The 14441-nt window shown below is 42.1% G+C and overlaps 2 protein-coding genes across 4 annotated transcripts in view; both read right to left on the minus strand.

Annotated features, from left to right (window-relative positions):
* Window positions 1-412: 412 nt before the first annotated feature.
* gpr155b (G protein-coupled receptor 155b) lies at window positions 413-9136 on the minus strand. Of its 3 annotated transcripts, none has more exons than XM_057337546.1 (17): window positions 9023-9136; window positions 7739-8226; window positions 7465-7643; window positions 7171-7391; window positions 6926-7094; window positions 6686-6841; window positions 4876-4959; window positions 4421-4541; window positions 4199-4283; window positions 3930-4020; window positions 3654-3846; window positions 3506-3577; window positions 3310-3413; window positions 2105-2200; window positions 1973-2037; window positions 1742-1879; window positions 413-1642 (listed from the first exon to the last, which is right to left on the minus strand). In XM_057337546.1, the coding sequence occupies exons 2-17, from the start codon at window positions 8154-8156 to the stop codon at window positions 1603-1605; spliced, it is 2232 nt and encodes a 743-aa protein (XP_057193529.1). In that variant the 5' UTR covers window positions 8157-8226; window positions 9023-9136; the 3' UTR covers window positions 413-1602. The 3 variants fall into 3 exon arrangements, with proteins under 3 accessions (XP_057193529.1, XP_057193528.1, XP_057193527.1); XM_057337545.1 differs by having other exon boundaries at window positions 416-1602; window positions 7739-8222; XM_057337544.1 differs by having other exon boundaries at window positions 416-1602.
* Window positions 9137-9444: 308 nt separating this feature from the next.
* wipf1b (WAS/WASL interacting protein family, member 1b) overlaps window positions 9445-14441 on the minus strand; it is a 13453-nt gene continuing 8456 nt past the window's right edge. The window contains exons 2-8 of the mRNA XM_057338946.1: window positions 14229-14314; window positions 14015-14144; window positions 13324-13437; window positions 12483-13229; window positions 11456-11665; window positions 11171-11284; window positions 9445-10998 (exon numbers count right to left, since the gene is read on the minus strand). Of these exons, the coding sequence (XP_057194929.1) occupies window positions 10946-10998; window positions 11171-11284; window positions 11456-11665; window positions 12483-13229; window positions 13324-13437; window positions 14015-14144; window positions 14229-14279 (1419 nt within the window). The 5' untranslated portion in view covers window positions 14280-14314 and the 3' untranslated portion in view covers window positions 9445-10945. The remainder of the gene's footprint in view (window positions 10999-11170; window positions 11285-11455; window positions 11666-12482; window positions 13230-13323; window positions 13438-14014; window positions 14145-14228; window positions 14315-14441) is intronic.

Consider the following 14441-nt stretch of genomic DNA (forward strand, 5'->3'; position numbering starts at 1 on the left):
AAAACTAGTTGTGACGCAAAGACGTTATATTAAACGTAGAATATAATAAAAGCATATATGAAGCATTTGGTACCAAAATGAGATAACTCCGCTTTAAAAAAATGTTTTTATTGTGGGTTTTTTTGTGTTAGTTAGCTGTATTTTTTTAGTTGTTATGGCTTAAATTAAAACACACCAAGTGCAGTTTGATTGATATTAATTGGAACGCACAATAAAAAAACATGATTTAAAACTTTTTTCTAAACGGAGTTCTCATTTTGGAACCAAACACTTCATATGTACAATAGAAAAAGATAACGCAGAACATTAAGAACGAGTTCTTAAACGGCCATAAATGTAAATGTATTAATTTGTTACTTTTTATATAAATACGTTTATTTCAGTCTGTCTGTTAACCACAGTAGTCAACTACTGTTGTTTTAACTGTGCTTTATAAATAAAACTTGATTTGAATACAGTAAAAGCAAGTTTTTACAGTTTTTGGTTCTTGAAAGAGATTCAAATATACAGTATATCAAGACTTTATGACAATACTAAAGCCATTAAGATTGCCCTGTGACACATTTACATACTGATTAGTCTAACATGCATGCTTTTCTTTCATATTATTGCAGTATGACTGTACTTTGACTGTCTATTCCGTTATAAATAAAATAAATAAAAAATAACCCTCCTAAAACTCTAAGAACGTTTTGGGGGAAATCTTAAATTACGTGTGTTAGAAACAATTGGTGAATTAAATCCACAGAACTGAATTGTAATTTATAGTTGCCACTTACGCTCATCTTATGACATTACTTTAAACTTTATTGTACAAACAATATTGCATAAACAGTGACTTTAATCAAATTTTACCAGTGATTTCACTGATCTTGATACAATAAGATTATGAGGTACTTAGTCACAGAAACAAACGACATCACAGATTCACATCAGCAACACAAAGTTACATAAACAAGCTGAATTTGACACTAATGTGAACGTCAGTAGTGCTTCATAATGGCTCCGTTTTAATACCAGAGATGTTTTGACCAGCAGGATCGTCCTGAATTTCCCTTTAGCTATTCTCAAAGTGTATCTTAATGTTGTAAACATCACTTGCATTGCTTTGCTACAAGGCTTTAGTCTTGTTGTCAAGACAATACAATTAAAATCCCAGTCAGTAGTAAATTTGTATAGACAACAGGCTTTCTGTGTTTGTACCTGCATCACCAGAGCAGAAATCAGAGCATTCAAGAGCTCTTCAATGTGTGTGTGTGTGTGTATGAGATAAAAAGAGAATCCTGAGCCATTTGCATGCCATGCATAGCTATTCAACAAGTACAAAACATTTCGGAAGGAGAACAGCAAAATGTTTAGTCTATTCCAGGGGTTGGGTCACATCACCAACAGCAGGGACCTATCAATCCTGTCTGGAGTAATATTACAGGGCACACAAATGTGTCACGTGTTGTAAGACACCATTCTTCTGAAAGCAAAGCCAAAGATGTCCATCTTTAACCACACCCACAAAATCAAGCGACTGCCTGGATACCAGCGAGTACACCTGTCAATCAAAGGAAAGACTCGCCCGTAGGTCCCGTAAGAGATTCAGAAGATCCGCTAAGAAGAAAGTGAAAGCAACAGATAAGAGAGCAAGAAACTGGACAGAATAAAGGATACACAACACAACGGACTCATAAATAATGTTTTGAAAACATGTCATTTGAAATCAGATGTTTAATCTGTCAAACACGCTCACCCTCTGTTACGGACGATATCCTGAACGCACTGATCTTTGTGGTAGCGCACAAACTGTGTACAGGTGAGTCGAATCTCCTCCTGCACTGCAGATGACTCGGGGTTTTCATCATGACCCAAACCGCACAGAGCCGCCAGCCTACACACAGTTAGAATAGCTGCCGAGATCCCAGCCGAAAAGTTGTTCAAATAAAAACATAAACATTACCATGTACCACGTGCCAATATTCACCTCTTTTTGAAAGGAAGAAGGATAAGATGTTCATCCAACCCAAAAATCCCAAAGGATATTAATCCCTGATGAAGAGGAAAAGGTTATTTGTGATATTTACTCTTGCGGTTGCAGACGTGTGAATGTCCTCACCTGTCCATAATTGGCTACAGCACAAAAGAACTGAAGCTCCAGATAGAGGCGACCCGGATCATCACTGAACAACCACCACAGACAGCTGGACACGTTCTGAAATACAAAAGTAAACACATTTCAATAGAAATATAATAAGAGATCAAATGATTGGAGAAGAGTTCAGGTCCTGTACTCGATTTGTTAAAAAGTTTCCTCATCTGTAAGTCACTATTTGAATAAAATTGTCTGCTAGATGAATAAATGTAAATGTAAAATTGAAAACAGCTTTTAAACTAAAGAACACATTCATGAGACCCTGTGACCCGACAAACTGTGACTTCATCCTCTGTCTTTTTCCTTCTCCGAGTGAAAATGTCAACATGTTATTTCTTTATTTTCAACAGCTCACTCGAAGCCCTCACTCCTGACTTGAAAATGTTGCATTTGAAATTGTTTATGCAATGATTTAAAATGATATATTACTTTTATTATGTATCTTTATTTGTTTCCCTATTATATAGCTCAACCTGATAAAGGAGTAGTTCACTATAAAATTTAAATGTCATGTCATGTCATACAAGCCTTCATGTGTTTATTTCTTCTGTCGAAGACAAATCGAGGCTTTTGAGGAAAGCTTTCCAGGGTTCTTCTCCATATAATGGACTTCAACGGGGGGGATGTTGGTTAAGGTCCGAATTTCAGTTTCATCTCAGCTTCAATGAATAACCAGCCGATGAATAAGTGTGTTGTCTAGCGAAACGTTTAGTCATTTTCCGCGAAAACGAAAAAAAGATATGCTTTTTAAACATAAGTATATGGCTTGCACAGCCTCGGAGTCCCTCCATGTAACGCATCCATGACTTCACGTCACGCGTTTCTTAAAAAATGACTGATCGTTTGGCTAGACAACACCCATGTTCATCGTGTAGAGCCTTTTGAAGCTGCGATGAAACTGAAATTCGGACCTTAACCAACAGCCCCCCGTTTAAGTCCATTATATGGAGAAGAACCCTGGAAAGCTTTCCTCAAAAGCCTCAATTTGTTTTCGACAGAAGAAATAAACACACGGACGGCTTGTACGACATGCGGGTGAGTGAATGATCATGAAACTTTCATTTTAAAGTGAACTACTTAAAAAAAACCTCTAAATCACTCTAAATATTCTGCATGTCATTCAAAGGAATAAGTTGCTGAAAAATGAATTGTGTGTTTGTCTTGCGTACCGCCAGCATGCAGACGATGAGAAGCAGACAGAGGAGCACATGACGAGCGATCTGTCTCTCCTCCTGCACGCGTGTAGAGCTCGACGCCTCGCTCAGCGGAGCTCCTGAAACGCCAACATACACACACACATGTGAATCCACACGCTGCCCTTCTCAATAATACATAGAAGATACCAAAATAAATACTGTCTATAACCTGCTGAAGGTCCCAGTGAGTCGCTCAGATGTCCAGCTATCATATCAGGCATTGGTTCACTACAACAAACATCTGTCAGCAACAAATGAGAAGATAAAACAGACATGCGTGCTAGAGATATGTAGACCTGAAAACCCCGCCGCTGTACCTCTGTTGAGACTGCTGTGAGACGGCTCTCGCTCAGGAGAATACTCGCGTCTCACATCTTCTGTTGTGCTGGTCGCTGAGTTCTGACTGAGAACTTGATAGTTCTGTTCCTCCCGGACCCCTCGACTCAAACCCATCAGAGACAGACCGGCCAACATGATGCTGCAGCCCAGAAGCAGCGCGGTACACGTCATCTGAAGAGAAAGAATAATCGTATCTGAAAACACGAGTAAAGTGAAAAAACCTAAAAGTGTAAAACGCCTTTGACGCGACCTACCTGCCCGCCGCCGTAAAAGAAGGCGGAGTCTCTGCTGTCACTCATTCTTTGTCCTACCACCAGCAACCCGCCCACAATTAAAAAAGGAACACTAAAGGAGATTAAAAATATATATTTGAAATTAGATCAATGGGCTTTCTCTGTATATTTACTTAGAATCAAATATTCAATATTTGATTCTTGAAAGAATCTACATTAATTTCAAAAAAGGTTGACCGTGGAATAACGTTCATGCAAAATGCATAAATAATCCCCCCACCCATACTCACCCCCATCCAAACATGATGAATATCCACGGTTTCACCTTCATGTTTTCATTTCTCCTCAATAAAGTGAGAGAAAACGCCAAAAGACCTACAACACAACATCTACACAACTACTACACATCTCTACTGCACCAGTCACGACACGCAAATGTATGACAACAGCCCCTGATGAATGATCAGTAACTCTTATCCGTCAGGTAACGTTTGTGTGTGGTGATGTGTTACCTGTCCACATGTACGTACTGTACAGACATCCATAGAGAAGAGTAAAGATGAGAATCTGCCCTGCCTCACTGCCCTGCCTCACCGCAAACCTCCACATGATCATCAACAGACACGCCAGAAACTGCAGAATATCATAAACAAAACACATTCCATTCATATTTTCACTTCAGTTTTGTTTCAAGCTCAGAGAAAACGTGAGTAAGGGTTAAATGTCTCTAAAGTTCTCTAAACTCTCCCTCAACATAAATGTACTGGATTTTACTCATTTTATTGTTTGTCCCCAAAACAACAAGATACAGGACTTGAAGTATCACTCATGTCTGGTACCTACGAATCGGTTTAACTTGCACTTAGGGTTTTGAAATCTATCCTTGCTCGCTTAATCACATGAAATGAATAAAAAGCAACAAAGTGAAAGAATATGTGAATGTGTGTCTTTGTGGAAGACGATGTACCTGAGCAAAGAACAGATTTGTGGTGAACATATGTGGCGGTCTCCTAAACTTCTTACTCAGCAGCATGACAGCAAGAGTCCAAACCTACACACACACACACAAAAATTATCCAAATTCAGTAACTCTTTGTTTCTTTGATTTCTAAACCTCTTAAAATTCATATGCACATTCTTTACAGTTACACACCAGCGTGGACATCTGAATTGAAGGCAAAGTCCTCTACTGTTTGGGTTTTAAACTGTAAAGGTGCAGTGTGTAATATTTTGGAGGATCTATTGACAGAAGTACAATTTAATACACATAAGTATGTCTTGAGACTGAGGTGTATAAAGATCTTACATCATCAAGTGTTATGTGTTTAGTATCTTAGAATGAGTTATTTCTATCTACATACACCGCGGGTCCGCTTGCATGGAATACATCATGTGGTTTCTACAGTAGCCCTAAACGGACAATCTGCTACAGAACGCGTTTCATAAATACATTATCTCCTTCGGCAAAGAAGCAAAAACATGACGACATCTTAGTTCTGTTTCAGCCACCGTAGTGCTTCGAAATGAAGAGGTGGAGTGAGCCGTTGGTTGCAATTCACAACCTCGCCGCTAGATGCCGCTACATTTCATACTAGAGCTGTAATCGGGCCTTAAAAGTTAGGCCCGACAGGGTCCGAGCCCGACAGAATTCGGCCCGAGCCCGACAAGTACATTTTGATCGACAGCTTTTTAAAACCCCGAACCCGTTTACAGCCCGACATTAGGCTATTCAAATGTGCGCACGCACACAGCTTTTGTCAAGAATGAGTCATTTATACATGTTTTAACATAATTTATTAATGACTAACGTAGGCTATAGGCCACTTGGAAGTTGGAACAAAGAAATAAAGTAAGTCCTCTGTAACATCGTAACATCTCACATATCCCACTGGCTCATTATTCTCATTATGCACACGGTCAAAACTTTTCCTCACCTCAGACTTTGCTTTAGTTGCTGGTGCAACCAAAACGTAATCGCCAGAGGCAAGCCTCCGTTTCACCTCCTCAGCATCCATTTTTTGCATCTTTCTCGCGCTAATCGGAACGCATCACATGACCGCTCATGTAAAATGATAGAAATTAAGCCCGAACCCGACTGAAACCGCCGGGTCACGTCAGGTCCGTCGGGTTCGTGCAAAGATCTTCAGCTCTATTTCATACACTGAACATGTAAAGGGTAAATTAATCCCAAAATCAAATTTGTGTGATTTTTTACTCACCCACATGATGTCAAACATGTTTTGAGACCTCCCGGCGTCTTCAGAGCAAAAATAAAGAAAAACAAACCACAATACAGACTTTAATGGATATATTCTCCTCAGTCTTGTCAGTCTATGGTGCGCGTTCACGTTATTTTGGTTTGTTTTTCGCACAGAAAGCATTCTCGTCGCTTCAAAAAAATTCAATTGAGCCACTAGGAGCGGATGGACCAATTTAAGGATGACCTTGACAACTATAACCATGATGTCTACGAGGAGGCCTGGAAATCTCTCGGATGCCACCTAAATATCTTTATTTGTGCTCCGAAGACGCCGGGAGGTCTCAAAACATGTTGAACGTCAGTCATGTGGGTGAGTAAAACAATCGCACAAATTTGATTTTGGGATGAACGTACCCTTTAAAGTGTTTATGTCCAAATGTGCGAGATGTTTGCTTTGTGACTAACCCTGAAGTTCACATATTAACACATTAACCTGCCAATCAGTGCTTTCGTCTGCATTTGAGCTTCTCTGTGGTGTCGCTGAATGTATTTCTTTATGTCATTTGGTGACACTCACCAGGGCTATCAGACTGACAACACTGATGTTGAAGCTCACGTCCTGCAGCGCCTTCACCAGTGACGTGGCCTTCATCCAGGGAATGGTCAGTAACCACGCCGACACATACATGATGGGCGCTGACAGAAACGTGCTGATGACCAGCCCAGACATCACCTAGCGCACACACACACACGCTCAGTATGATACACAAAATAATACAGCACACACACACACACGCACACATCTGCGCACACTCACCACCTCCAGCTCCATGTTGTACTGGGCAGCGTATATGGCCACACTGGGAGCGGTGGGGAAGACTCCGTACAGAAAAGCATAGTCAGACAGACTGGAGTGATTCACCAAGCTGGAATTCCCAGCATCTAATAACTCCACCATGTCCTTACACATCAACGGCATCACTAACCTGGAATAAAATGACACGCCATCACACAGAGAGAAACGCCTCTGCACATCTCACGAATCTATTCTCCATCACTCACAGTTTGGCAGTGATAAGCAGGATGAGGGAAACCCCGGCGGAGCGCGTCAGCTTCCGCATCTGTCCCACCATGTTCAGTCCTAGATAAAACAGCGCCGCCCCTCCGAAAGAGTTCGCAAGTCCGTCGACGAACTCGGCGAGCAAAACCGGGACGCGGCCACCAAAGAGGAAATGGAAGAGAATTCCTACAATAACCATGAAGACTATTGGGTTCTTCAAAATCTGACGAGAAAAGGAAACAGTGAATTAAGACGGAGGCCAACGGACACAATAAGGCGTGCACACACACACACACCTGCAGTGTGACAGTGAACATCACGCGCAGTTTGCTGTAGTTGCCGTCGGTGGTTTGTCTCCATCGCTGGATCTCACACAGAGCAAAGCCCACGGGGTTCAGCAACATCAGAGACACGGGCGCCACCAGATATATATACTGCACATACTCCGGGTGTGAGCTCCTGTACAGAGCATCCACTGCGTGGAGATTGAGATTAAGCCATCATCATTATCCCAGTATATAAAACTCCGTGTGTGTGCATGTGTACTTTAGATGTATGCGAGAGGCAAACCTATTGGATGTCCCAGTGCAAAGTCATTGCTCTGAGTGGCAAAGATGGCGAAGAGCCCGGCTTTACTGAATTTGCTCTCGGGGCTCGCCACCAACAGCGTCAGCGCACACACCAGCGTGAACACGCACACTTTTGCCATCAAGATGCTCCAGAGGAACGACCAGACGACGTGCTCGATGCGCAGCTGCACCATGTTCTTGAAGAGCAGGGCGGGGAGGGCAAAGCATGACACGAAGCTGCCCAGCCCTTTGACCTGTCCCGCGCCGATGATGTCACAGCGACCCGCCACATAGCCGCACAGGATGATGCCGAAGCATTCCAGCAGGGCCGGGAAGAGGTTGCCGATGGACATCGCAGGTGCTGCAGGAGGGCTGTGGGTGACGTTGAGCCCGTGAATGGCCACGTATTGACCCTCCATGATGATGTCACGGCGGTTGAGCCCTGGGCGCTGATCTAACAGTGAAGATCAGAGGACGCGTAACATCTGTCTAAAAACAAGATTCGGTTATACGTTCAGATTACTGAAGTTTAATACAGTAAATGTATTCAAATATAGAAATATAAATTCAAAGTATGTAAAAAGTAAAAACTTCTAAATCTTTTCAAATGTAATTGAAACAAATTACTGTAAGGGAGACTGACGCAGTAAATATTTTGTAAATTCACATTTCAGTTCAAAAGGACACTGATCAAATAAATATTTGAATAGTATATAAAAACATAGAATATATACATTCTCTAAAAACTTTAAAATCTTTCAAGTGTAAATTAATTACTGTAATGGACACTGATCAAATCAATATTTTAATATAAATCTATAAAAATATCAAATAAAAAATCTGTCAAATGAATCATTATAAATTATAAATTATATTTTGAAATGTTATTGAACTGAAATGAAGTTGTACAGAATAATTATGAAAAATAAATAGAATATGTTTTGTCTAAAAACCAGATAAAACAGCAAAATACGTAAAAAGATATACGGTACACATTAGTTACTAAATAATATATACCTTAAATAAGAACACGTGTAATTAAATCAAACCATTATTCTTTCATCAACAACTCTTACTCATCATTTTCTCTAGGAAAAACCCATCGATTATGTGTGTCTCACGTTAGTACAATATTCAAAATAACGTTACCTTTCAATTAGAAAACAAAATAAGACACGTTATGTCTTATGATAAGCAAGAATGCTCAGCTAAACCAGCTCTTTATTAACGTAATAACGGGATGTAGCAGAAAACAACGGAAATATTAAGGACGTTAATGACGTACCATGTATTCACTTGTCCGCTCGATGGATAAATGCGCTGAAAATCGTTTTGTTAAACATTAAACACGTCCATGATCTCATTCCGGGTGCGTGAGGAGTGTTTGCTTGCAGACGGAGCTGCGCAGACAGAGTGGCGTATGACATCACAGTACCGCGAGAGGAATTCGAAGCAACGAATGACTTGACACTTGAGTTCACCAATGACTGAAGAAACCCCGCCTTAGCTCGTCAAATAGCGTCAATGATTGGTGAAAATGTGTAGCGTACATGGAACCTGCTCATGTGATTTGTCAAATTTAAATGCGCTAGTGGACGGCTTTCATACAGTCTGCAATTTTATTACAGAAATCGAGATTTTAAAATTACAATTGCAAACACGTATTTAGATTGGAAAATAGATTAGAAATAGTATAGACAATTCGCATGTTTCCTTGCTTTTATTTATTTAAAGAAAAAATACAAATGCATTAAAATAACAAAGAGCATAATCCACTTTGCATTCGTTGTGCCATAAACGTCAAGATCTCAGTATTGAAAATAAGATCTTTATAAGAATACGTGTAAAACGACGTGTAAATACAGATATACTTTTCATATTTACTTCAACTAACATATTGGGCACAGAACAGCAAAGAACAGTCTGAAGCAAACAAAAGCAAAGTAAACATACACAAATTAAACAACACAATATAACACATAACAACAGTACCGCAAAAAGCATCTGTGCAAACAGAACACAATACATCATACACTTTTGAATCCTTCATTGTATGTTGACGTCAAATCATTTTTCTATTTCATTGTGGTTACACAATCATTCCTCTTCTTCATCCATTTCAAATCTTTTTTATCTAATTTAACACCCTTCTAATAAATGCTATGCCACTGTTCATATAATTAATTTCAATGTCAGTCTCAAACTTTATTCACTTTAATTCTTGAATTAGAAGACATTTGCCATTAATTCTCTCAATGTAAACAAAAAATTAAGGCAACATACCTGTAAAAATCCAAACCAAGCCAAATACTGGCTTCTCTTAGCACATCAGGCGGATATAACATACGACTTGTACACTTCTAACAGGCTCCACACATCTGTCATACGACTAACACTGAGCAATAGTAATGTAAACGAAAAAAGCAAGTGCATATACATCATAAAATGCTTTTTAAACACATTTTGGCCTTTCGTCCTACATTATCATCACAGATGCAATTCATAATATAGAACAAACACACTTACATGAAATTGTAGAGAACAATTATCCTTCATTCAAAAAGGAGTGTAATATATTTACTGCATAGAACAACAAATCTGGTGACAGGATCACCACATACACACCTAAGTTTCACGGTACTTTTATGGCTTTTACACTCCGACACTGTCCTCCACATCCAGTTAATTCCCTCTTCATCTTTGATGTCAACTGTTTTGTGTCAAAATCATGTTTTGTGAATGATGTGTAATATGACAAATGGACTGTAGGGGGCCCAAGAGTCTCAGTCAAAAAGTTCCCAAAAGCATAGGCCTGTGTTTGTCAATGACAGGACCTTAAAATCAAATTACAAAGATGACAAAGACCGTCTCCCAAAACCTCATTGCTCTGTGTGGATTTATAAATGACCTTCAACAAACATAAAAAATAACACACAAACATCTCTCATAGACGATGACAAACTGAAAAATAAAGCAAGGTCTAGCTGTAGTATCTCAGAGCAATTTCGTGAATCTCTCCAGCACACGAAAACGTGAAATTATAGAAAGTCATCAGCACAGCGGGGCAGTAATATCACAATTTCTTTGCCATTATTTTTTAAGCACTTTGAATATTTGAACTACTCCGGCAGAATAATATGAATACAGCCAGTACCAGAGTAAATGATATAATGGGAGAAGGGAAGGATTGTCGATTCCTGAGTTGCTTTCACCTAGGAATAGGGGGCAGAGGGGGTGCACCTCTTTCTCTCTTTCCTGAACCTGAAACGCACACAAACAGACAGACGGGTAAGACTATGATTGTGCTGAGAGGCCTGAATGTTACTCAGAATATTTCGTGGCATGTGTTAGAGACAGCTGTGGGTCAGTTTTGACTCTGTGAGTAACAACAGTAACCAGTAAGGTCAGTAAACACACGACCCTGATTGGCTACCTCGGTTTTCATTCTTGGCCATTTTACTAGGATACGTCTTCTGAGAGGGGATGTAGGGTTCTGGGGGCGGAAGATCCGATATGGGTCGGAACGTGAAGCGAGATTCCCAGTCATCTTGGAGAAATAACAACACACACATCAGTATTTTAATTAACCTGCTACATGATCAGCTTGTAAATGAAAACTTTTGCCTTTTTAATTCAATGCATTCACAAGGAACAACAGCAGTTTTATCATTTCTCCATCCAAAATTAAAAATGATACTCTATACAATAATAATGATACCTGTCTGATGTCCCTGATTGTGGTAACCGTTGCCCATGGGTGGGGGAGGTGGGGGCAGTGGTCCTGATGTGGGTCTGTCCGGTGGAAGCGGCGGTCTACTGCCACCACGATGAGCATCCATACCTGGTCTGTTTGGAGGGGGAGGAGCTGGTGATGACCTCACACTTCCTCCACCTGGACGTCCAGAAGGAGGTGGAGGTGGAAGGGGACCTGTGGATACAGCCACAGAGAACAATGAACAAATCCTTTTAAAACGGGTGCTGCAACGGTGTGTCATGCATTCTGACTTCTTTACACTGTTAAACGTGCCGTCTTCTCATGCTTAACGTGGTCAACTTGTCAAAAAACGAGTTGGGCGTATTACGTAGTATTTCTGTGCTCGATACACTCCCCCAGCGATCGGACGGGTTTCGGAACGTTTTTTTTCAAACATAAAAAACTTGTTTCGTAACCATTTTTCTTAGTCCCTTATTGGACAATTTTCCCGGAAAAGCACGCGGCACGCCCACGCGGCAGCAAGGAGAGCAGGAGAAGGAGCATGCGCAGACGTCACTTTCACTTGTATGCATGAGAGAGAGAGAGAGGTTCAGGTGTTTGTTTGTTCACTGCATTTGGGTGATGGATGTTATATAAACGGTGGATATAACGGTGGATTTGGAGATGGTTTGCATCTGATATATGGAGCCGTCCCAGCGCTAAAAGATGCCGGACATGAACCGCATGCGGTGAGTGAAACTGATGTCTGTGTTTTGTTGGCAATGGGTGCACACGTGCTTTAGTTCAGCCTACCCCTCCCCCCCGCACGCGCCGTATGCTTTCGGAAATAATCCTACAGCTGTCTCTATCTTTTATAAATGTGATCAAACTAAATACTCTTCGAAGATACTACTCTATAGGTACTCAAGATTAATATGAGATTGGCAGAAACCGCGTGTGTTAGGGCCGCTTTAAAGTCAACTAGGGGTGTTAACAATTGAGTGTGATCAGTGAATCATCAGTGTGTTTCTGCATCAAAAAAAAACTGTACCTGTTCGCCCCGCTGCTATCCTGCCCAATGCGGGTGGTCTCTCTGAAGGTGGTGGAGGAAGGGGCCCTGATCTCCCGGGTGGCACAGTGGGGGGATGTGAGCCAAGTGACAGGTTCCGCTCGGGAAGGCGTGGTATATGCTCCTCTGGAGTAGATGGGCTTGGGCGACCCGGTGGCAGTGGAGGTGCGGCGCTCACAGGCGCCCTCAATGAGGCCGGAGAAGGAGCTGGAGGAGGAGTCGGTTTACTACTTGCTGACGGAGGAGGCGGAAGAGGAGGGCTGTCCCGAGTGACGGGCAAAGAACGATTTCCAGAAGGAACGGGTGGAGGGCGGTCATCACCGCGACCGGGGGCAGGGGGTGGAGGGGGCCGTCCGGCGTGGCCCACGGGTGAAGGAACAGAAGGAGGGCGACCGAATCCTCCTGGCACAGGTGGAGGGGCGGGCTGTCGTCCCGGAGGATTAGGAGGTGGAGGGGTTGGTGTGGAACCCGGGCGGGGTGCCCCAGGAAGCGAGGGTGGTCCCCTGCTCTGCAGGCTACTCTGAAAGGGCCGCGGGGCGCTAGGAAGAGGGGGAGGTGGCCCTCCCGGTGTTTCGGGCCGGGGCGGGGTCATCCGGGGTCGCGCGGGGTCGAAAGATTCACTGCGCTGCACAGGTAGACGAGGGGCGAAGCCAGATCCCCCTCCAAAAGGCCGTGGACCGGAGCTGCGAGCACCAGGGGGCAGAACTGGAGGCCTGACGCTTACAGAATCTGAGAGGGAAAAAAAACAAATTGAAGATTTATGTTGTACATTTAAACGTGTCGGACAATTTTGTAAAACATTTTAAAACGTGTGCGATTTTACCATCTCGAGCGGAGCGCAGCTTTGGCATCCCTCCCTGGAAGAGACCACCCAGACCAGCTGGGGCTCCTCCCCCTCCAGGCCCGCCTCCACCCCCACCTCCACCACCTTTAGGTTCTGTCAAAACAAACAGAGCAGTTACGCCGTCACAATCCTCTCAGATACCCAAACTGCCACTGTCATACTGAACAGAAGCGGATTAGTATTGAGTACTGAAAGCGTTAAAGGCTTGAACAGATGATAACCGTGTTATGCTCCTATATTCCCAGCATTAATCCATGAATGAAATCCATCACTGCTAAAATAAAATCAATGAATAAACATGGTTGCCTGGGTGTTTCATGTATAATCCAAAAATAAAATAGCCATCCGCATTATTAGATTGCTTCACACCTACACAGCAAAATCGCCAGTATTAAAAAATGTCAAATGAACACTCACAGTGTATATATAATGCACACTATCGAAGTGTGGTTTGTATATACACTGTGAGTGTTAATTTGACCTTTTTTAACACTGGCGATTTTGCTGTGTATAACAAGTACCAATGCATGACATCTCTATGTGGTTGGACCCTTTACAAGAAATAAAGAAATCATTTACATAAACGTCTTAAAGGTACAGTATCAAAACCAGGCAGTGTAATAAGGGTCAGAGAGACCGCTCAGAAAGGTCATGCGATTCAGATTCTTACTGTCGAGTACAGGAGCGCTGCGGTCATTGGTGGAAGTCTTCTTCAGCTTCGCTCCTTTGTTGATGTCTGACAGTAAAGCGTGCCTGCCCTGTTGGTCTGTTCTATTTAAGACAGGCTTCTCCGTGTTGGCCTGCGAGCGGATACGAAGACATTTTCAGTGGAAATCATGAAACACTGATGTCTGAAATACATGAGAGATCCTCCGCTTACGTACCTGAGCTAGGGTGGGGGGCGGCGGAGGGGGAGGTGGAGGAGGCACCGGCATTTTTAGTCCTTGACTTCACCTCCTCTCACTGGGACCTGACAGACAGAAAATATTTTTTACATTTCACAAAGAAAAAGTTTAGCTTGTTTACACGAAAACTCGCCTGCATGCATGCAGTAGTTGACAGGAGGATGTTGCTATGCAATTATTTCAGCGGTTACT

The sequence above is a fragment of the Triplophysa rosa genome, linkage group LG7 (genome assembly GCF_024868665.1).
Source record: "Triplophysa rosa linkage group LG7, Trosa_1v2, whole genome shotgun sequence".
Taxonomy (NCBI): Eukaryota; Metazoa; Chordata; class Actinopteri; order Cypriniformes; family Nemacheilidae; genus Triplophysa; species Triplophysa rosa.